Below are 23,920 nucleotides of genomic sequence, written 5' to 3' on the forward strand. Positions count from 1 at the left end.
CTATTTCAGATTTAAATTTAATTTACTAATTGATTGGTTTTAATAATCTAGATAAAAAATTATCTATTTTCTATTTCTAAAATATTTTTGAAATTTAAACTTTTATTCCAAAATTCTCACAAATAAGACTACAATATTAATCTTGCTTTTATTTCTTGAAGTATATTTCATATTTACTTATTGAAAGATTGGTATTAAGTTAGTAAATAACTAATAGGCTTTGATAATTTTATATAAATCTCATAAATTTACTATGAAACGCTTTAAAAATAAATTAATTTTTTAATGTTGGAATGACAAAAGTAGATTTTTTTACTAAAAAATTTTTAAAAAAATAAACAAATGAAAGTTTTTAAATAAACTAAATATAAAATATTTTAAGGCAAGTCTTACTTCAATCCTAATATTATATTTATAGAATAATTAATACATTATTCATATTACACAATATTACTTATGAAAAAATTCAATATTACTTTGACTTAATTAAATTAAAAAATATTTGGGGAATTACCTCAGAAATTTTTTTGTTATTGCTTAGAAAAATTCAAGCATGAATAACATTTTTATTAATTCTTTCTTAACAAATACTTTAATGATCAAAAATTAGAAAAGATCTATTTAATTTTTGAAATAGAAAGGCTGGCTACTCGAATTCAAACAATTAATTATTTACTGGTTGAATACTTGATTACTTCAGTTAATTTGATCAAAAATATAGCAATCAAATTTATTATATCTATTAAAATAATTGGATCAAATTTACTTATCAGATTTTACTTCTATTTGGTATCTAAAAATAAAACCATGTCTCTTATCCTCTAAATTTGTTATATATTTTCATAAATATATGCAGAATATTCAAATTATATATTTGCTAGCCTTTTTTAATTCAATATCTTCTTTATTTTTTTGTGCCCCGCTATTCAGCTATTTATTTTAGTAGATAACTTTTCACTATATATTATTTACTTTAGAATAAGATTCATTCAGATTTTAAAAAAATAAATGCAAAAATAGCTTTAAACGGGCATATAAATTAATTAGGGTTTGAAGAATTTATTGATACATAGTTAGTTTACTTAATGAAAAAACAAATAAAATTTAAACAAATTATATTATAAATTTAATAATAATATCATTGTTATTTTTCCTGTTGTTATTAAACGTCTTATTTGAAAATATTTTGAAGGTGCTCATCAACTTCGGTTCTACTAACGAAAACATTGGTCTTAAAATATATTCCTTCTTTTATATAGCCAAGCATCCATATAGGCTTTTCTCTTCTCATTGCTTAATTTAAAAAAAATGATAATTTTAAAATTATTATTAATTTAAAGCATAATTAAATAAATAATTACCTTAGGTATCTGCCATTGTGTATGTGAAAACCTATGGAAGATTTTGAGTTTTACCACTCAAAAATATCTTGTGGTCTTGTGTTTACAAGTCTTTTTCACAACCATCGCATTCAATAATTATATAATATATGTATTTACTAGCAGAATGATTATTAGCATGTGAAATAGTGAATTCAAATGAACCATATTAATATTCAGATAGCTCTACATTCTACCAACTTTTTTATTTCACATCTACATCTTGAATAAAATCTATAAAAATATCTCCATTCTTTCCAACCTACTTCATTTCTCCAATCTTGATTAAAGGAGTCCACATGATACTTTCAAAGTTCTAATTTTTAAACAAATTTATTTTTTATAAATTTTAAACTTTAAAATATTTTTTCTTAATTCATCTAAAAATTTTTAATTTTGTCATTATAATGAAAGTTTATTTTTTCTTTTTTAAATAAAATTTTTGGCTAGACTTATATCATATTTTTAGCTGTAAAATAGTTACTTAAACTTAAAAAAAATTATTGAATCTATTTTTGAAGAAAATAGTAATTAATTTTAATTTAATATTTTCATTAAAATTAAAATTTCTTTAAAGTTAAAAATATTTTTATTTTATTTTAAATTTATTATTAAATTAATTTTTATTTAGGTGCTTTCTTCAGATTTTAGTCATGCTTTTAATGATATTTATTTTCTCAAAAATTATCATAAAACTAGTTCAACTTGGAATAACAATTTCATTTTTTATTAAATTATGTATTAAAATTTTACTTTAACATAGATTTTCCATTCTTCGTTCTTTTGGAATTAGACACCTAATTCATTTAAAACTAGCTTGGTCTCTCTTTCCAAACTGCTTACAACTATCTCTCTTGTATATTAAACTCTTTTGAATCCTTTTTCATCAATTGCTGTAATTTCTGCAACTATTGTGGTGTAAATATCATGCATTTCGATATCAACTTCATCCCTCAATGTCTTGTATACATTATCATTCTAGCCTGTCTTCTCTAAGACTGTAACTAGTTCTATAAAATAAAATGAGCTTAAATACATTAATCTCTTTCAATTTATTTTTTACAATTATTTTCATTTAATGCCTGTATTTTATAATTAAAGGACTTAAAGGGAATTGCTATATCAAGAAGCAACTTTGTTTATTTAGGCTTTTAGTCCCAGTCAATACCTAATTCGTATTTTTCTTACTTATAAGGAGTAAAATTTTCTTTAAGCTTTTCTTATTCATTCTTATTCATACCTCCTTTAATACCGAAGTATCTATTTCTTAAGATTTTATCATAAATTCCCTGGATAGGCTCCTTTTCTTCACAAGTATTCATGTAGATTGTTGAGCCCTTAAGCTTCTTGCTGTCTAAGGTGTAAACTTTTTAATGCTAAAAAAATATATATGATAAATATGAAAAATCATATAAATAAATCAAATAATATTTAAAATTATTTACGACATGGATAAGCCAGTTTTTGATTGGTGTGATTACTTTTGATAAGTTAGAAGGATTTAAAATTACCCATTAACTTAATTATTTTTAGAAATTTGAGTATTCATTTTATATTTCAAGTAAAATAGTCTTTTAATTTTAGAGGATCTTGCTTAAGTTTTCAAATCCTTGGAAATTTTTTTTCAAAAATCCGTCAATCAAAGCTATGTTCTATTTTAACTCTTCTAAGAAACTCTCAACAACTCTCAATACATTATAAACTGGTGGGTTTTATAACTAGAAGAAATATTTATAAGTTTTGTCTATTATCTCTCTGTAAGTTGCAATTTTAATGTGGAGATTTTACTTACCAATAACCTTTTTAATAAATATTTAGTTTAAAATTTGAATCAAAATGTGCTTAAATATTGATTACATCATTATAAACCTAGAAATTATTTTTTATATGTTCTATTTCGCTGAAAAGATTCAAAAAATCTGGGTAGTTGAAATTTTGCAAATGACCCTTCAATTCGACCATTTATTCATAGCAAACTTAGACAGCTTTTTAGAAATATTCATTTTAATCAGCCTAAATATCTGTATTAAGTACGTCTGCTATTGATTTTTGGAGTTTTTCCTTCATCTAGGGGATCATTTCATACTTAAAAGTTAGTTTCAATTCACAATAAATCATGTTTCTTATTAATTTGAATAGTCTGTCTCTCAGCTATTATGGAGTAGACTCCTTTAATTGAGTTTATTCTATAGCTGCTTCGATTTTATTGTAATATTCAATTTTATCTTTAATTGTTTCTAAGCTGGGCTATTTCAAAATCTAGTTCTTTTTTAATATAAATTATAGAATTTCAATAAAATGAATATTAAATTTTACTAAGAGATTAACTAGTTTCTTTTTCATAAGAGAATGCATCAAAGGGTCTTTTATGGTAAGCTTCTTAAAGATAGTTCCTAAAAGGTTGTTATTTCTAAGTTAATCAAATTCCTTTTACATATGTGAGAGCACGTTTAGGAAGTTTGAAATATTTTGCTTTTGGGTTTCAAGTCCATTGATTTCCATCAAAGAAATAGGATCATCAAGCAAAAATGGTGATCCATAAATTGTTTCATAGAACAGCTAAGAGGTCTTGGTAATTTTATCTAAGAAATTTAACTCTCTTGTGATGACTTCTTTATCATCCTCGAATAAATCAACTTTCATGTCCAATTCCTTTCTGAGATCTCCTAAGAACTTCCATAACTCAAGATATCTCTCCTCTATCTTTTTACCTCTTTATTTCAAATCTGCAAACAACTTCTAAGAGTCAATATCGATGTACAATTGCTAATCTGGGTTTCCTTATTTAAGTTTATCGACAAATGGTCCTATTTCTTATTTGTAAAACTTAATAAGATCGTTCCATTTTTAATTGAACTCTTGCTGTTTAACCATGTACTAATTAATTTAAAAAATAAATAAAATTATTTATTAATTCGTTGACTAAAAAAAATACTTTATCGAATTTTTCCTAGAAAGAAGGCAACTTTTTGCTGATTGAAGTGAGGAAACGTTCATTGTTCTTGAATTAGTTTATCATTTGCATTTCAACCTTTTCAAGATTCATATTAAGACAAAATTTGGCAGAAATCAAATGCTCCAAAGTTTCTAACATAAGATAAGGAGCTTGTTGCATCGATCCCATAAGCTTTTGATTTATATTTTCCATGTCTTCTTTGTAGGCGTTGGCTTATTACCTTACTTTAATAGAAAATAGCTAATAATTTTCTATCTAAATGAGACCTTCAATAATTGCATCTCCCTTGGGTAAGTGAACACTAAAAACATTAATAGCATCCTCTTAATCATATGATTCGGTATCCATCAAATCTACTGTAGTAAATTTACCAACTTGTCTACGATATTCATGATATTCGTTAAAAATCTTCTTGGAAACAGCAGCTTACTGAGCAAATTACTCTAAGAAGTGTTAAGTTAATATTTAAGTGTATTTTTAGAATATTTGTTTGCATTCAACATCAGTGATCAATTATTTGTATTTATTCTTAATATCGCGAATATCTTTCTAAACACTTACTTCAGGTTAAATCTTCTCAGTACAAAGAACCTTCTCAACGTACATTTCGCATTCTAATGTAAAGTCATAGCAATGTTGGCATGTGGTTAGCTTTAAATTTTATCTATTTTTATTAAAATTAAATTATATTTTTAATCTAAAATCTTCATTCTAACAAATTTGTAAAAGCTTGATTGCTAATTTTTCAATTAATTTTATCAAATAAAATATTTTTAATTTTCAAAAGCTATTTTTTTATACCTTGATAAAGTCTATTCTACGTTAGTCAAACTGTGATTTTGGTGTATTGCGCGAGATGGAATGATAGACAACATAATGTATTTCATGTATTTTTAATTGTATGCAAGGGCATCCTCAAATAAAATAATAGATTTTTCTGTGTAAAAGCTTGCTTTTTCATATAAATTGTTGATTATATTGTCTATTTAAAGTTTCATAATCTCTATCCATTGTCTGAAATATTCTACTAAAATACCAACTGGAATTTATTAATTCTATTTTTTTATATTAAAAATAATTAATAAACAATCAATGATAATAATAATTATAATTAATTAATTAATTAAAATTTGTAACATCTTTAATATCTTTATTCGCTATTATTAACTTTAATCTATATATACATATATTAACTATCCTCAAGGCTTAAACATACATAGTTCATTTAATTTATTTACTTTTTGCTTGTTTTGCAAGGCTCTGTAGTTAATAAGAATGGGCATTCCCTTGTCTTAAAATTTGTACCTGTTTCCTGTGCTTATATTCTTTTATTTAATTTTAATATTACTATTAAATTATTCATATGAAAAGTCAAATGATAAAAAAAAGCTTTTAAAGAAACCAAATTTCAAATAAATTTAGAATTACACCATAAGTAGAATCGTACATTAAGGGCATGACGCTATCTACAATCTTAGGAAATTCGGGTTTAAGCTTTTACCTTTAAATAAATACAGAATATGATTTTCATCATTTAATGTAACTTTAATTTATCAATTTAATATGATTTGTGCAAATAAAATTAAAAGTGTGCTCTTACGAATTATGATTAAATGTAGGAAAGACTGTCATTGAAGCAGTATTTCTCTCAGGTGATAAATTATCATGCGACCTAATTACCATTGACTATACTCTAATGCTATTGCTATTAATTTTATTTTAAATTTTACATAATGATAAAAAATTAGAAAAAAAATCATAAGATGGTTTTTGACAATAAAACCACAAGCTAATTCAAAACAGAAATGATTTTATTTTGTTAATCTTTGTTTCTATTTACTTGCTTTTAGCTGATTGTATCCTCAAACTATCTGAATATCTATTATTAGCTGCACTCATCTATATTATAAAGTCTACGATTATTTAAACAATTAATTATTTTTTTAGCTAATAATTTTTTGCTGATAATTTTTTTGCTGAACAAAATATAAAGATTTATTTGGCTATATTTTTACTACATAAAATTATTGATTTCTTTAAAAACAATAAACTTCTATAAATTAAAATAAATAGATAAATATTGGATTTAGCATGAATCAGGTATCAGTCAATTATTTAATTAATTATCTTATATCAAAAAGCTATGACAAGAAAAATATAATAAATTGTTTATATTCTCTGTCTATAAATTTTATACTGGATCGTTTTATGTTAACTATTTTTAATGCCAAGGAAAAATTGTATTCTCAAGCATGAAAATAAAGTTACTAACTTACTTAATTTATGCAATAGTTCATTTTTATTACTGTGCGAATTTATTTTATTAAAACTAAATTTCATTAATCTGTACATTAAATTCCATAAAAAATTTTTTTAAATACTTTTTTTAATTTAATTAAGTAACTATTCTCAAATTCAATAGAAATCCTTGACATATAAAAATTTATTTATCATAACACTTAAGTTTGATTTAAGCACTGTAAAATAATTACATGATTGCTGTAATTCAATACTTTTAGTTATAAGAAAAGTGTATACTAAACCAAAAGCTTTTTTAAGTTTTCATTTTTATTACTGAAATAATTTATTTTATTAAAACTAAATTTGATTAATCTATCCATTAAATTTTGTAAAAAGCTTATTTAAATACCTTTTTTTTAATTTAATTAATAAATTATCAACAGATTCTATAAAAATATTTTATGTTTAAAAAAATTTATTTATCAAAACACTTAAGTTTGATTTAAACATTGTAAAATAGTCATAAAATTTCTGCAATTCAAAATTAAAGTTATAAGAAAGTGTATTTTTAATCTACAAAACAAAAAGTTTTTTAAGTTTTAAAGTTTTCATATCTTTATATATTATATTTTTGAATAAAAACCAAAAATTATTCTATTCTATTCCTTCAAATTTTTAGAATTTTTACAAGTTAAGTAATTTAACTATTTAAAGAAAATTTTGCTTTAATTTGAAATTGTTTTCATCCATTAAAAATTTTGTATTATTTTTCAAACAAAAATATTTAATAACAATATTAATTTTTTTTCTAACTTTTCTTTATGAAAATAAGAACTAGAAAATAACAAAGCTCATTCAGTTTTAAATCAAAAAAGCTAAATAATTAATTTGCTTAACTTGGAGATATAGTACCAAAACCAAAATGATATAAAAGTAGATTGTAATTTTAAGTAAGGAAATTGTTGGTTGGAATATTTATTTAAGCATTTCAATTAAATTTTATAATATTATTTAATATGAGTTTTTTTATTTCTTTTAAATATTTATAAATGATCTTTTATTTATTTATGAAAATTTTGATAGTTACAATTTATTTATTAATTTCCTATTATTTTTCTCTTAAAATTTTTTGCAGATTTGTGAACGAATCTTTTAAAATAAAAATTTTATTTTTATATTAGATATTGATTGTCTAGCTCCAAATAAAGAAAAATGAGTTTATCTTTTGAATTTATTAGAATTTAAAACTTATATAATTCAATATAAATATCTCTATTTAAAATAATTTTACCTTTTAAAAAATAATTATCATTTCTACTATTATATTCCTTTTTTTACTAATTTGTGATAATTTATTTTTTAATATCTGTTCTTTGATGTTTGATTCTATATCCTTAAAAATATTGTGTATACATTTTGAAAATTATAATTGAGAATTATTTAAAAAACTAGAATTTTACAATCTTTAAAATTACTGTTTTTGATTTTTATTGTTTATTGCATAAAATTATAATAATTTTAATTTATTCTCTATTATTAACATTATTTATCATGTTTTGATTAAAGACTGTTTTCTCATCTTTTATTCTAAAAATTAAACTTTTTATTAATTCTTTTGTAATTAATAAGAAACCAATAAAAAAATATTTTAAATAAAGAGAAAGCATAATTAATATATTCGATTAACATTAATTAATTTGGAAAATTTATATATAAGTATATATTTATAACTTTTAAAAAGGTGATTTAACTAATAGAAGTAACTTTAAATCTAAATTTATTTGAATTTATGAATTTACTTTATTTAATTATATTCATTAAGAATTAAGATAATATTAGTTAATGTATAAATCTTTAATTTTCATTTAATATTTATAAATATATTATTAAAATAAAAATATATTAATATAATATAAAATAAGTGTTATATAAATTTATTATGAAAAGGAACATTGGCTTATGCTTACTTCCTTTACAATTTATTTTCAGAATACATCTCTTTAGAAGAAAATGAAAAAAAGTATGTTTGTTTTATAATTCAAGAATAAATAAAGAATTTGAAATATCATAAAAAGAGGGAAATACAATTTTATTTTACCGGTTTTAAAGTGGATAAGTTATATGTATAACGATTGCTTATCACAAAATGTATGCTTAATTAATTTGGTGATCACCAAGTCTTAAAAATGAATCTTATTAATCATTATTTAAATAAAAAAATTTTGATTTATAATATTTTGGAGGAAATAAATTCTATAAAAAAACTTAAAAGCAATTGAAGTAAATAATTAGTATTAGAACGCTTTATTTAATAAGATGGGTTAAGAAAAATTAGATTAGGAATGTGATGTTTTATTCTTCCCTGATAAAAGCAATGAGTAGAAGGTGATTGATTTCATTAATTTGGCTAAAAAGGAGCTTAAGATTTGTGTATTTACTTTTACCAATACAGCCATTGCTACAGCCATCTTGAAAAAAGTTGAAAATGAAAAAATTAAAGTAAGAATTATTACTGATGACGTACAAAATGAAGGTAAATTTAGTATAGTAGATGTGCTTTAATATGCTAGCGACGATTTAATTAAGTTCAGAACAGATTTAAATAAGGATGCTCACATGCATCATAAATATGTTGTTATTGATGACAAAATGATTGCAACTGGGTCCTTTAACTGGACTTCTGCTGCAGTATTGAAAAATAATGAAAATTTACTTCTAATCAAAAATCAGAAATTGGCTAAAATATACTCAAAAAATTTTGAGGAACTTTGGGAATAATTTAAATCAACTGAAAAGTCTCTCTCAAAGCTATCTAGTGATGTAAAGTAAAGAGGGACATCTCTGAAAAATAAAATAGAAAAAGAAGCTTAAAAAGGTGAAAAGTAGGCTAGTAGCAAAGGTAGAAAGAAAGCTTAGCCATAAGAATAAGAGAAAAAGTAAGTTGCAGGAGATATGATAATTGAAAATGAGGAAGAAGATGAAGATCAAGTAAAAAGATCAAGAAAACCAAACAACTAATAATAATAAAAGCCCATTGAATAAGAAGATAATAATAATCCTCCACCTTCTAACTAAACACAAAACGGAGATACAACTCCTGTAAAAAGAGGTAGAAAACCAAGATAATTAAGCAGAGAAGAAGAGGAAGAGTTATAGTAAAAAAAAGAGAATGCAAAGAAAAAAAAGAAGATTAAAAAATTGGTCAAAATGAGCAAAGTAACTGAGGTTAAAAGGGTGGTTTTATAGAGCAAAATGGCTTAATCTAGATTCCAAAAATTCAAGAACATACTTTACAATGCAGCTTCATTCACTTTGGGAGTCTTATCTTTTGGTTCTTACCTCTATTTATCCTAAAGAAAATTCTGAGTTAGTTAAATAACTGTTAATATTTTTCTTATTTTTCATGTTTGTTTTTATCTACTGCTTGCTACATGCTTTGCTTTATATTATCAGAAAATAGTTAGTTTTTAATCAATATATATTTTTCATCTAATCATAATTTATTTATTAATTAATTATGATTAAATCTTATTTAAATTAAGTTCCTACCAATCATTTCTTTATCTATTAAAAATCAAATTTAAGTCATTTTTTACATCACACCTCTTCCAAATAAATTTTTATTTTGAAAAAATAAATAATTTTCTTTCATATAAATTTAATATGCAATTTTCTTTATATTGTTTTTAAAGGCCTGTAATTTTTCTAAAAAAAATAAACATTTTAAAACAAGATTGACTAAATTTAAAGACGAGAAAAGGATTAAAAAAATTATAATTAAAATTTTAAAAAATCTAACATGTTTTTTTTATAAATCTATTCATAAAATTATCAAAAAAAATTTATTTTTTTCATTTTTTTGTTAATTAATTAATTGTATTGTTATAAAATTTGATTATTATTAATTTATAAAATTTTTAAATGTGATTGATAAATAAAAATTAAAAAAATTGGTTATTTTATCTATAAAAAATAGAATTAGAATTTTGAATTAACATATTTAAATTTGAATGGTTAATTTAAAAACTAAAAAATTGACAAAAAAACTTTTAATATAAAGCAAAAATATTTATTTACATTGAAAAATATATAAATGTACAACTACTCATTTTAAGATGATTTTATAACTTAATTTATTTATTTATTTAATTCATTAATAATTTTTTTAAAATATTTTTTAAAATCAAAAATTTTGAATATTTAATTTTATTTAATTAGATCCTGTAGAAATTGGATAGAATTCCTCTGGAAATACTGCATGCACTATTTTATTATTAAATTGAGTTTATGTCTTTAAACCTTTATCCAAACTTCTTTTTAGCGTTATCTTCTTACTGTTTTTACTATTGCTAGTATGGATACCTAGTGATTTTTCATCTCCTTCTGTAAAAAGTTTTTAGTTTTTATTATAAACTTGGTTCATTCCATAGAAAGTAGATTCTAAGCTAATAATATTCTATATTTCGTTTGGTTCTGTATTTAAACCAGTAATTGTATCTAAAGGATTTGATGCATTTGTAGTTGTTCTATACATAACATCGCTTGAGGTATTTAATCTTTTAACATTTTTTTTGTTATTTGAAGGAGGCTTAGCATTTTAGTATACTCCAAGTTAAACCAAAGACGGATTTTATTATTATTGATTTTATGCAGGTTAAAGGGATGTAGTTCTATCACCTCCTCTGCTAGCAATTTTCCCTCTTTATTGATTTTCAAAATCTTAAAAGCTTGCCAACATAAAATTATTTTGATTGCTTGAACTTGAACAAAATGATGATTCTGTTCTATTTCTATGATGTGATGATTAAGTTCTGTTTTGTTAAGATGTTCCAAGCAATTTTTTCTCTCTAACCTTATTAGCCTTCTCCACATTTCGCTTAATAAGATCATCTTAAGCCTTTTTTTTATTCATTTAAGTCATTTAGCGAACTAGATAGTTCTGAGATCTGTTAAAATTCTGCACCCACATTTCTTCACTTTTTGTTTGCATCCCAATTTGCTTTAGAATTTCGACTCTTTGCAGTTTTTCTAATTTTTTGAAAGAATTAATAAATAAATAAATAAATAAATAATTAAATAAATAAATAATTAAATTAACAAAATTAAAAATATTTTACATTCAATATCTATTTTCATATTAACTTCTTTTGTAAATTCTCTGTTCTTCTTCTCAATATTGGTAATTTCTTTTTATTCGTTTTAGTGAATGAGTTTATCCATATTCTTTATCTCTTTTATTAAATAAGATCTCTTTTTACTATCTTAAATTCCTTTTTATTTTGCTATTATACTTTGTTCTTCTCTTTCCTTCAGTAAAACCTAATTAATTAGAATAAAATTTGTAAGCATTTTCAATAAAAAAATTGAAAAATGGCATAAATAATTAATTAAAAACCATAAAATTTTACTTGGAAATCTCTGCTTAGACACCTTTACTGGTCTTTTAAAAGTGTAACATCAGTGACTATGTTATTTAAAGAGTTGTCTAAGAGAGGTTTACTGCGATATCTACTATGAGAAGTTGATAAAGGATTAACCTAATTTCCTTTATAAAAACTTATAACTGTTGAATCAAATTCAGACTTAGCGTATTTGGTAGAAGTATCGTTAGTAGTTACTGGTAAACCTCTTTTTGAGAAATCAAAATTCTCATTTTAAAGCTAAGGAAGTCCCCTTTTATTAGGCAATTCAATATTCTAAGCTTCAATTTAAACTTTTATCTATTCATTTAAATTTTTACCACTAAGTAAAACTTAATTATTTTGAGGCTTGTAAATATAAATTTAATCATTATAGAATAAATTGAATTCTTATTCTAGTTTTTAAAGTGGTTTCTATTTTTTTGTGTTACTCAGTTTTTAAGTGGATTTCTTTTAGAGCAAGGGAATCATAGTTTCTTTGTATGTGACAAGGCTTTCAACTTAGCTCATTTAGCAAATCTTGCTAGCCTTCGAATTAAATTCTATTTTATTTTGGCTGCTTAAGAATAAACTATTAGGATTGTTGATAGATTTTTCTTCCTTTGCAAGACATCTATTTTAGTCATACTTCAAATTTATGTCTGTTAAATATAAAATTAGTTTTTTATTTTATATGAAATAGAAATTTAAAATCCTTAAAACTTATTGAATATTAAATGAATATATATGATATTAAAGTTTGTAGAAACAAGTGCGAAGTGCTTAAAACTGATTATATACTAAAAATATATCCTAAAAAGAGCTTAAAGCATGTCTATAAAATAAGTCAAAGTTTAAATATAATAATAAATAAATTTTACCATAGGTTGCTTTGAGCTCAGTCTCTTCGGAAAGTATAAATGTATAGTTTGATATTTATGAATAAGTAAAGAGCTTAATAAAGTATCCGTTATTTCTAAATCTATATGTTATTAGAGCAAGGGCTGCTGCTCTATATTTAGCTTCTTGGAGGGAAGCAAATTCAATTTTAAGATACTTCATTCCTCCAATCTACAATAATCCTATTTTTGTAGAAACATGAATCAAATGCATAATATCACCACAATATTCTTCATCAGACATTTCTTTAGTATTTGAATCTGCAGTCAATTTTAACCACTTTGGGAAAATTCTTTTTTCTTTTACAAAATAAAATTAATTTATATTTTTTAAATTTACTTTTACATAATTCTATGAATTTTTATTGCTCTTAATTATCAAAATTCCAAGTTAATCTCGCTGTTCCTTTTAAGGGAGAGTACTAAATCATATTGTCTTATTCCTTAAACGTTAGAGTTTTCTTTTGGAGAGTTTTTTAATAAATTTTAGGAAGTTCTTCATAAGTAGAGTAATGCAGGAAAAGTGTGTTTGTATTAATTTGTTAATGTACGTAGTATGAAAGCTAACTGTAAAAGGATCTTTTGTGATACCATTTTATATTTCGAAACCAATGCTGAAGCTTACTGCAAGCTCTTTTTTGTTGTATTATAGCAAAAACTTAAATTTGCTGTGGCTTGCTTTTATGGTATCTCCATATTTTTTGTATCTTTACAGCTGCAGATACTTAAATTAAATAATTCTTAAAAAACACTAAAAAAAGAGGCTTTTTTTAATTTTTTTTTTGCTATAAACTTTCTTGATTCTTAGGTAAAATTTATTCAGCTTAGTCAGCTACACTAGTAAGAAAATTGGTTTCTTCCAATTCATTTGATCTATTCTTATTTCTTAATTGATCCTCTTATTCTTTATATAAATCTCTAACTTAATTTTAGCTTTCCTCTTCTGAACCATGGAAAGCTATATAGTTGTATGATATAACTTGCTTTGTGAAAGCTGTAGCTATACTCGGATCTGGGCATTGAAATTCCATAAGGCACTCATATTCTTTTTATTAAAATCTTCTTAGTTTATTACATAGATAATTAAACTTCTCCCAATCTTTTTCAGTCATTATTTATTTTTTCAATTCTCTATCCATATTAGGCAAACTAATGTAGCTATGAAATCTATTGAAGAAGGGATGATATTGCATTTCGTAATATTTTTGATCTGTTTTTGTGAACAAAACCTTTGATCTTAATGAAGGACGCATTAAAGCGTTAAACGGATACTTACTGTAATAAATATGATTTTTAGATTCCTAACTCTCTATTACACGAAATCCCAAAACTTTTTCAGCTTTTTTTACATACTTTGAAAATAGATTTTTTTTAATATCTTCATAAATACTTTAAGCTTAATCTTAATTTTATATATATTTGTAGCAATCATTAAATATTTTACTAAACTCCCTCACTTAATCACGATGAAAATAAATAATTATTTAGTTAGGTTATAAATTATTATTGTTATTGTCTGAGTTTTGAATTTGCATATTTAAATTAGAGTTCTTTTGGTTTTATTTGTACTGAGATGATTAGAATTTATTAGCAGGCGTCATTTAATTTGACTTTGTGGAAGATTATGGAAGAGCAGGTTAAGGAAAGAGTACCTGCTAATATGAATTTAAAAACTATTTCATTTTTTTGAAAGCCTTTAATATAATTCTAGCTGCCATTTACATTTACTTTTTAATACGAAATCTGTGCAAGTAATCCCTAAACAATTTTTTAAGCATATCAAGACTTCTGTGAAATTAGTATGACTTTTTTTCATATAATAAATATTCCTTTCCCCTTTCTTATAATAACGTTTTGAGAGTTAGCTTCCTCATAGTATGTTTCTTCCAATGCTGAGATACCCTTAACGACATCTGTAAGCGATCTTCAGCTGTTTTAAGTTTACTTTTGAGCTACTTTCTGCAAACGTAGCCTCTCCATATCCTTTATATTATCACAACTGGGGAATTTTCTGAATATTTTTTAATAATAATCTTAATTTCTTCTCTCATTAAGAGGAGATAGTCATCATCTTAGAGAACAGTTTCAGAGGGGATGCTAATAAGAGGCCAATTTATTTTTGTAGAAGGAGAAAGAGCATAAAATCTATCAGTTTTTGATATCTAAAAAAAATAATTTAATTTGTGATTAAAATAATTTGTTTTACCATCTCCATCCTTTCTTCATCAGAAATTGCATTAAAATCCAAGGCGAATAGCTTAGGCATAGAATTAACAACAAAGTGACGAAGTGACCACTTAGTTGATAGAGGATTGTTGAAAATAGTAAGATACATTAAATTAGGTATTTCAAAGACCTTATACAAACTCTCAGCATCATCAATTAAATTATTATGAAGATAAAGTAACTTAAGAGATGTTAAATTTTTGAATGAAACATTCTTAGGAAAAGACTATATTTTATTGCTACTTATATCGAGCTTTATCAAGTTTGAGCATTATTTAATATTTTCTAATTCTTTAACCATTATTTCTGTCCCTTAAAGAATAAGAATTTTTAGCTTGAGTGGTTCTTAAATTCTGCTAGCTAAAACATTTGTTTTTTAAATAGTTACATTTCCTTCTTACAAGCTGTCAATATTTTTATTCAAACTCATTATATTAACTTTAATGAGCGTTTAACCTTCCTATTCAGTATTTATAAAGACTGCTTACTTTACCCAATATTTTTCTTTTTCTTTTGATTAAACAAACAAAAAAATCAATTTTTTTACCAATCAAAAATCTAATTAATAGTTAAAATAAATAATTAAGCATGAGAATAAATTATGCAGTTAAAAATTGATTATTTTCTCAAATTTCTAATACACAAAACTATAAAACCAATTTGAACTCATAAATAGAAATCTTATTTACTATTTATAAAATCAAATCCTTTTACTAAAGTTTAAAAAAAGCAAAATCAAATCAAAAAAATAAATTATTTTATTTAAAAATTCATTTAATAAAGTGTTTACAAATTATTTTCAACTCAAAATGATATTTTTTATTTTAATAATTTAAAGAATTAATCTTTGCTAAAATAAAAAACATAATTTTTATCTTAAAAAATATTTGCCATCTATTTTGTTAAACAAAAAAAATTGTTATGTCATTTTTATTATAAAAAAAAATACACATTTATGATTTTCAATATAAATTTGTTTAACTAAAATTTTTAAATTAATTTAAATAAGAAAAATCAATTTGAGAAAAATACATAAATAAATAAATAAATTTGCATACTAATTCGGTAATTTATTGGTATTTATTCTTTCCTTTAATTCTTCTTTTTTAAAGTTAATGCATAAAATGTATTTAGTAAATCAAATAAATATATTTTTGCTTTTAAAATTGAATTGAGTTAATTTTTTTGTATTTAACAACAAATATATTGAACAGTTAATATGATATTAATGAGGGATATTAAATATCAGATTAAATAGGATTAAATTTATATTAGTAAATAATTTTATTTATATTAAATTTTAGCTATATTTAAATTTTTAATCTTGGTAGAGCAATTTATTATAAAATATAAATAGAAACTAGCTGTTGCTATCTCTTTTTATATATTCAAGCATAAAAAATAGAAATTACATGTAGATTCAAATATGTTTGCATTATTAAATTGGATCCATTTAGTAGAAAAGATTAGACGCTGATAATTTATTTTGATAAATATCCAAATAAATTAATTATTTAGTTACTTATATTTTAATTTATTATTGATAGAATTAACCTAAAAATAAATCAATGTCTTTACAATTTAAAACAGAAGATGTAGTAAAGCTTATGCTTTAATTCATGAAAGAAAATGGATTAGTAAACTCTTTAAAGTCATTACAAGAAGAAACATAAGTTTCTTTAAATGTAGTTAGTAATACTGAGTAGTTTGTTGAAAATATTAAAGAAGGTAGATGGGATAAAGTTCTAAATGAGGTATAAAGCATGAAATTACCTGGAAAAAAGTTAATGGAGTTATATGAAATAGTTGTTTGCGAGTTATTAGAATTAGGAGAAAGCGTTGCTGCTTAATTCATTGTTAAATAGGCTGTTAAACCTGCTGGACTTTTCGAAGAATTCAAAGAAAGAGCTTTAAGATTAGATTATCTATCTAAAAAAATACCAATTGACATTAGAGAATTGTATCAAGATAAATACACAAAAGAAAAAAGAAGAGCTAATCTTGCTAGTTCACTATTAAAGGAAGTTGTTTCTGCACCTCCTTCTCGTCTTTTGCAGTTATTAGGTAAATAATTTTTAATTGAATCCTAATATCAAATTAGATCTGTTATTTATTAGGAGATGCATTGAAATTTTAAGAACAATCAGGATAGCTTACAACTGGGATTAAACTAGACTTATTCACAGGCTAAGTACCTCATACTGAAGATACAGAAGATATTGTAAAAATATTTATTATTTAGCAAAGGTTTTAAGAGTCTCAACTTTAGTTTTTTTATAAAAGCCTATCAATAAGGTAGAAAAGGTTGTTCAATTTGGAGGTGAAAGTAGAATTCTATGTGCAGAATTCAGTAAAAATGGAAATTATTTGGCACTTGGAAGCGCAGATGGCATAATAGAAATATGGGATAGTGTATTGATGAAATTAAGATCTGATTTAAATTATTAAAAAGACGAGCAATTTATGTTCCACGAAGAAGCAATTCATGCGTTAGCTTTTTCAGATGATGGTGAAATATTAGTTTCAGGTGATAAAGCGGGAACATTAAAAGTTTGGAAGACATAGACAGGAAAAAGCTTAAAGAAAATAGATAATGGCTTAAGTGAAAGCATCTCTTCACTTAAGTTTGGAGCTGATCCATCACATTTGATAGTTGGATATAATAAGAATTTAATAAGAGTCTATGGTTTAAAAAGCGGTACTGTCATTATGGAGCATAGATCAAAATAAGAAGGAAATATAAACGATATATTTGTACCTTCATTAGAAGAGGTTATTTCTGTTGGAACTGATGGCTTCATTAGAGTTTGGGACTCTAAAACAGGCTAATAGCATTAATAAATTAAATTACCTCGTACAGAAAACCAATCTGCAAACGAAGTAGAAATATTTAATATCCTTGAATCTAGACATAAAAAAGGTTACTTTGTTTGTGAAAAAAGTAACAGACTAGTCATCTTAGATAAAAAAACATTTGAAATAACAAGTTAGTACGTAAACGATAGAAATGAAGACTTTTCTTCTGGTTCACTATCAGCTTAAAAAAGATTAGTTTATGGCGTTACTAATAAAGGTTATTTATATTGTTATCGTGCCAAGGATTCTAAAATTTAATCCTTCTTTTAAGTCTCACAAGACGAAGTAATAGGCATAAAACACCATCCATCTCGTAATATTCTAGTAGCATATACTCTAGGTGGAGATTTCTTGTTTTTGAAGGCAAAATGAGTTATTATTGTTTTTATAAGTTAAAAATAAAAAATTTCGATTGATTAAAAATAATTTATGTATTGCAAATTCTATGAAATTTATCAATTTTTATAAAATTTAATAATATTTTTATTTAGTTAAAAAATTAAATTTAAAAATGATTAATAAATACTTATAAAATTAATTCTTTTATTTACAATTACTGAAATTAATTTATTACAAAGTTAGATTGAAAATGAATTAAAATTAATTTCATTGTTTGATTTTATTTAATTTTAAAAAAATTGTAAAGAAAACAACATTAATGTGTTTTAAATTTAAATTGAAATTTGAATTAATTTTTATTAAAAGTTTTTTTTGAATAATTATTTTACTTAATAAGATATTTTAAATAAGGAAATTTAAAAAGTTTAAAGTAATTATATTTTTGTCACTTTAGTTAATTATTTAGCTAAACAAGTTTTAAAAATTAAATTTAATTATTATTTTAAATTAAAGTGTTTTTATTCTAATTTTTTATCAAATTAATTCTTTAATTTATTATTACAAAACCAACTTATGCAAACATATTTGAAAGTTAATTTTAAAATTCATTTGTTTTTTAAGCTATATTCTTGTATTTTTTCTGATCTATAAACAAATTATAAAGAAAACATTAAAATGTCTTAATCAGTTAAAATATTTGATATTTAATTCAATTATTATTTTTAAAAAGTTTTTATTAAATAATAAATTTAAGTAAATTAAATTATACAATTTAAAAAATTTTAAACAAAAAGTTATTTCTTAATAGTGAAATGTCAATAACAAATAAACACATTCAAATAATAAATAAATTTTTTTAAAGATTTATAAAGAAAAGTTTGTTTGAATAGGGATAAAAACTTTAAAAATTAGTTTTACAAACATGAAATTAGAAATTAAAGTATTATTATCTTTGAAAGTAAATTTAATTTCATTGATAGAATTTATTAATCTATGCTTTGAATTATTTGAGCCATTTATGAGAAATAATTAATTTTTCATCAGGAACACCTAAAATAGCTTTTATTTTTTTTGCTTTTTAAAGTTATTTTAGAATGCTGTTTGGAGATTCATCTTGAAATTTGTTGATATATTTCTACATATATTTCTCAAAGGTTTTAAAGTTATCAAGTTTTTATTATTGCTATACATCATCTTTTCTTTCAATGTTAGGCTTGTCATTTTATGGTGATGGTGCAATTATCTAATCTTTAGGGAATTTAAATTTCTTAGCTTAATTTTTTATCTTTTTTTCAACTCTTACATTATTTAATTCTTGAATTAAATTTTAAGTAGGTGACACAGTCTTTTTCTAATGATCAATCTAAGGTGTTTTTAATAACTTGAATTCATTTTTATTTGAATCCTCTTTTTACTCTTCAAAATCGTCTTCGAATTCTTCATCTTCAAGTTCCACATTTTTTAAAACAACTTTTTTATTCTAAACTTCATTTTATTATTATATGGGAGACTAAGGAATCAATTTTTTTTACATAAATTAGTCAGCATTTTGTTTATTGTCAATTAATTAACTTTAAGCATTGTTTTCTTGATTTTAATTCATTTCAAATTTATTTACTGCCTAGCTTTGCAAAGGTTTTTATTAAAGTTAAGGCATTTACTATATTTAATCAATTTATTAGGACTTGATTTAGATATCTGCTTGGATACATTTTGAATTCTAATGAGGTTCCTTCTAAATTAAATTTCTTGGATATTAAGCTTAGGAATAGTTATAATAATTGTAAATTTATCTAAGATTTTTGCATTTTTCTTCCCAAATAGATAGTTCTTCTTTAGTTTGATTCTCTAGATCACATAGAATCTACAGCTATCTGTCAATTAATTTTTTCTTATTTTAAAGCTCTTCTAAAATTTATGCATCTATATCACAAGTAATATCAGAATTTTACTCTTCTTCCATTTACATTTTAGAATAATTGCCAATTAAAATTAATTATTTTTTTGCAAATAAAAAGTTTGTTTAAAATTATTTATAATTTAATGTTTTATGCAGTAATATTTTAAAGTGTTTTAAATATTAAAAAAAGTATTTCTAAAAAATTTAACATAAACTCTATTAATTTCCTATAAAAAACATCAAAAAGTAATTTTTAAAACAAACATCAAAATTCTAATTACAAAGATAATTTAGAAAATAATTAGAATTATTATTTTTCCAATCTATTTTGGTGGTATTTATTTTTAATATATTGACATCATAAATATAAAATAAATAGACTGCTTATTTATATATAGGTTTAAACTAAATATTCATTCTTAGCTTAATTCTTGCATTATTTGTAAATAAGCTGCATTAGATTAGAATTTATCTGAAAGTGAAGGTTTTTCATCATGTTGCCATTAATATAGATTACATTTGTTTACTTCGTTGAATTTTATACTTTCAAAATCTTATGCGTTACGCTTGAAGAAGTGAGCTTATATGCCTTCAGGGAGCTATACTTAATTTCCCAAGAGTTCTCTGCCATATAAACTGGTTTTATAATGATCAATTTCCTCTGTTTATTACTTTTTCTTTTCTTGCATTATGGATTCAAAATACTCTTTTACTTAAGCAGGACCATCAACTTCAATTTTAAATGGAATCATATGCACATTGACTGGTTCCTCCTATATCTATTTTTTATTTGTTTCTTATTTTGCTTAAAAGCTGTACATTTCAACAAATTATTTTATAACTAAACTTCTAAATATTAAAACTAAAAAAGTTTTGAATTGGATTGCTGTGTTAATATTTAATATAAAATAATCAAAAAATTAATAATTAGATTTTAACCAAAAGTGTTAAATTGTTATTTGTGTTTGTTTTTTTTAATCCCGCCAAAAATAAATGAATGTAGATGATATTTATTTCTACTAAGTATTTTATTAAAGGTAAATAGCGCCTTTATTTATATTTTCGATATAATTATCTTTAAAAGAATCTTAACAAAAAAGAAAAAGTAACAAACAAACACATAACTTGAAAAACAAACTACTAAGTAGAAGTATAAACTTTAAATGCAATAAATTGTTGTTAAAAATGAATTTTATTCATTCTTCGAATTCTATTTAATATTTCTACAAAAACTATTTATACCATTTTTCAGATAAAGTTAAATCTTTTTTTGTTAGTCCAAGTGATTCTCTAAGGTGATACGCCTTTTCTAACACAGAATCAAGATCTCTCTACCCTTCAGAAATAAATTATATTAATTGTTCTTCAAGTTATTCTATTTTTGTATTAGAAAAGTGAGAAATTAGTTATGTTTAATCATTCGATTAAGACATTAAACTTGATTAAAATTATTCATTTTAAGAAGGTTATGTTGATTCTATAGCACTTTCATTAGGAGAATTTAATAAATGGCAATTTTAATTTTATACTTTTTTTTCTGTACTATAATTAAACTATTTCTCTCTTGACTACTCCTTATTTAAGGAACTCTCCTTAGAACTTTAGTTTTCACAAGTTGACTTTACTGGAGTTTAAAAATCCAAATCTTTAACTTATTTGTCATGGTCTTACTAAGTTTATTCTTATTTTTATAAGTTGTTGTTATTAGCATTTTAATTTTCTTCAACAGTTGATTTCTGAAGTGATTTATTTTGAAAATTATTGGTAACTTGAATCAAATTGAGATTTTTATCAACAATTTATTATTTTTGGTTAAAATTTTTTGTAATTTCTTCAAATTCAAAATCGAAATCAGAATGTTTTTCAAATTCATCATTAAAATTATTTTCTTCAACTTTAACTTATTTATAACTTTAATATTTATATCGATTGTATTCTAATTCTTATTCGGAGTTTTTATGAGACTTGTGTTTTTCTTTTTACATTTTTTGCAAAGCCTTTTAACTAGTTTTTTCTGTTTATTAATATGGTTTCTATTTTTATTTTTACAGATATTTACATTGAGATTTATCACTTTTTTTCATGTTTTTTTAAGGGTGGTCTCTATTCTTCTCTCTATTAATATTAAGTTAGCTATCTTCACAATCAAATTCTGAAACTTTTGATCTTTTTAAATGAGTGACTTAAGAATCATTTACAGAATTATTTTACTTTCTACTTGTATCAGATAACTTCTGATGATCTCTTTTCTCTACTAAACAGCTATCTTAAGTGCCTTAATTTGATTAGATATTTTTTTAATTAAATTTTGGAGTTTCTTCAAATGAAGCATCTTCATTAGATTAGATTATTTGATTTTTTAATTTTTAAGTTTTCTAATCATGCAATTTATTGTAAACATCTTAAGAAGGAATAACTTCTGTCTTTTAGGGTGTATGTTAGGATAAGCTCTAATTGACTTCTTAAGAAGGAGGAGTAACAGATATTTTTTAAAGAGTATGCTAGCTTAAGCTCTAATTGATATCTTAGGAAGAATTCGAAGAATAAGAAGGAGGAAGTTCTGTTTATTAAGGTGTATACTTGCATAAGCTCTAATTTACATCTGAAGAAGATTGTGAAGGCTATTTATTTTCTTAAGAAGATTTCTTTTTAAGAATTTGATTTTCTTCTTCAAATTTCACAGATTTATTGTTTATTTTCTATAACGTATTAGCATCTTGCATTGTATTGTTCTTGGTATACTTTTTCTAATAAATCTAAAAATCAAGTTTCTTTTTTTCTAGTTCTTTTTCTTATTATAGTAAAGCAATCCAGGTAAGCAGTCTTTTCAGCATTCTTTTTTTCTTGAAAGCACACTTAACTATTTTTTTATCGATTTCGCACATATCATGTTAAAATTGTGATATTCTAGGTTGTTGTTATTGTATCTAAAAATACGATGGAACAAATGGCTGAATCATTTTCATGCTCGTGTTGGCTAGGATATTCTAATTATATTAAAATTAGTTTGGCATATTATTGAGTATAATAGGCTATTACTGCATTTTCTTTAATATATTTTTGTTTTTAAATTGTTTTATTTAATTAATTATTATATTTTTCAAATCATAATTTGAAATTGTAATCAAAATTTTATCTTTAGAGCAAACAAAAAATAAAATGGTAGATAAAAAAATAAATGTTTATTACATGAATATTTTTTATTTTTAAAACCAGTCAAATAAATAAATAAATAATATCTCATATTTAATTTGCAAATTATTTTTTATTTTTTAAAAAGCACTCATCAAATTATTAATAAATAAATAAATAGTTTTAAATAAAAAATTTAATTTTATCGAATATTTGTTTCATTTTAAAATCTAACCTTTAAAATCTTTTTAGAATAATTTATCGTTATTTTTCTCTTAAAAGATAATAAGCTGTAATTCTTTTTTAAATTATAGTTATATCTTTGTTTTATTTTATTGTAGATTTGATTAATTAAAGAATAATTAAATTAAAAATACATAGTTATATGTTAGGAGTGTTCTTTTGTTTTTAAAACAACATTTTTACTGGAAGATATTTCACTCATAATTACAAGTTTTAAAGATCAAAAATCTATATTTTTTTTTAGTTAGTTTATAAGTTTCAATATTCTTTTTCTCAACTTTACACATTTTATTTCATCTATTTATTAAATAAAAAGTTATTTTTCATTTAATATTTAATTATCTGTTATT

General features: G+C 22.8%; 6 protein-coding genes across 6 annotated transcripts; 2 read left to right on the forward strand and 4 right to left on the reverse strand. All coding sequences in view use genetic code 6, as the record gives it.

Annotated features, from left to right (window-relative positions):
* Nucleotides 1-1,138: 1,138 nt before the first annotated feature.
* On the reverse strand, nucleotides 1,139-6,234 carry TTHERM_00540130 (hypothetical protein; the record flags this gene model as incomplete). The annotated part of the gene is made up of 13 exons (XM_001007938.2): nucleotides 1,139-1,293; nucleotides 1,362-1,695; nucleotides 2,133-2,389; nucleotides 2,443-2,755; nucleotides 2,825-3,178; nucleotides 3,237-3,644; nucleotides 3,696-4,256; nucleotides 4,315-4,999; nucleotides 5,137-5,390; nucleotides 5,574-5,660; nucleotides 5,764-5,836; nucleotides 5,936-6,040; nucleotides 6,176-6,234. 13 exons carry the CDS (start codon nucleotides 6,232-6,234, stop codon nucleotides 1,139-1,141), a joined length of 3,645 nt encoding a protein of 1,214 aa, XP_001007938.2.
* A 2,658-nt stretch (nucleotides 6,235-8,892) lies between these two features.
* On the forward strand, nucleotides 8,893-9,942 carry TTHERM_00540150 (phospholipase D1; the record flags this gene model as incomplete). The annotated part of the gene is made up of 1 exon (XM_001007940.1): nucleotides 8,893-9,942. The coding sequence occupies one exon, from the start codon at nucleotides 8,893-8,895 to the stop codon at nucleotides 9,940-9,942; it is 1,050 nt and encodes a 349-aa protein (XP_001007940.1).
* Nucleotides 9,943-10,759: 817 nt separating this feature from the next.
* TTHERM_00540160 (LRR and IQ domain protein, putative) lies at nucleotides 10,760-15,530 on the reverse strand (the record flags this gene model as incomplete). The annotated part of the gene is made up of 6 exons (XM_001007941.2): nucleotides 10,760-11,604; nucleotides 11,694-11,895; nucleotides 11,985-12,637; nucleotides 12,857-13,174; nucleotides 13,221-15,036; nucleotides 15,081-15,530. 6 exons carry the CDS (start codon nucleotides 15,528-15,530, stop codon nucleotides 10,760-10,762), a joined length of 4,284 nt encoding a protein of 1,427 aa, XP_001007941.2.
* Nucleotides 15,531-16,668: 1,138 nt separating this feature from the next.
* Nucleotides 16,669-18,328, forward strand: TTHERM_00540170 (WD40 repeat protein SMU1; the record flags this gene model as incomplete). Its single annotated transcript, XM_001007942.3, has 3 exons — nucleotides 16,669-17,164; nucleotides 17,218-17,321; nucleotides 17,384-18,328. 3 exons carry the CDS (start codon nucleotides 16,669-16,671, stop codon nucleotides 18,326-18,328), a joined length of 1,545 nt encoding a protein of 514 aa, XP_001007942.1.
* A 937-nt stretch (nucleotides 18,329-19,265) lies between these two features.
* On the reverse strand, nucleotides 19,266-20,612 carry TTHERM_00540180 (hypothetical protein; the record flags this gene model as incomplete). Its single annotated transcript, XM_001007943.4, has 1 exon — nucleotides 19,266-20,612. The coding sequence occupies one exon, from the start codon at nucleotides 20,610-20,612 to the stop codon at nucleotides 19,266-19,268; it is 1,347 nt and encodes a 448-aa protein (XP_001007943.4).
* Nucleotides 20,613-21,391: 779 nt separating this feature from the next.
* On the reverse strand, nucleotides 21,392-23,296 carry TTHERM_00540200 (hypothetical protein; the record flags this gene model as incomplete). Its single annotated transcript, XM_001007945.3, has 1 exon — nucleotides 21,392-23,296. Exon 1 carries the CDS (start codon nucleotides 23,237-23,239, stop codon nucleotides 21,392-21,394), a length of 1,848 nt encoding a protein of 615 aa, XP_001007945.3. The 5' UTR covers nucleotides 23,240-23,296.
* Nucleotides 23,297-23,920: the final 624 nt, after the last annotated feature.

Source organism: Tetrahymena thermophila (genome assembly GCF_000189635.1).
Source record: "Tetrahymena thermophila SB210 genomic scaffold scf_8254807, whole genome shotgun sequence".
NCBI classification, from domain to species: Eukaryota; Ciliophora; class Oligohymenophorea; order Hymenostomatida; family Tetrahymenidae; genus Tetrahymena; species Tetrahymena thermophila.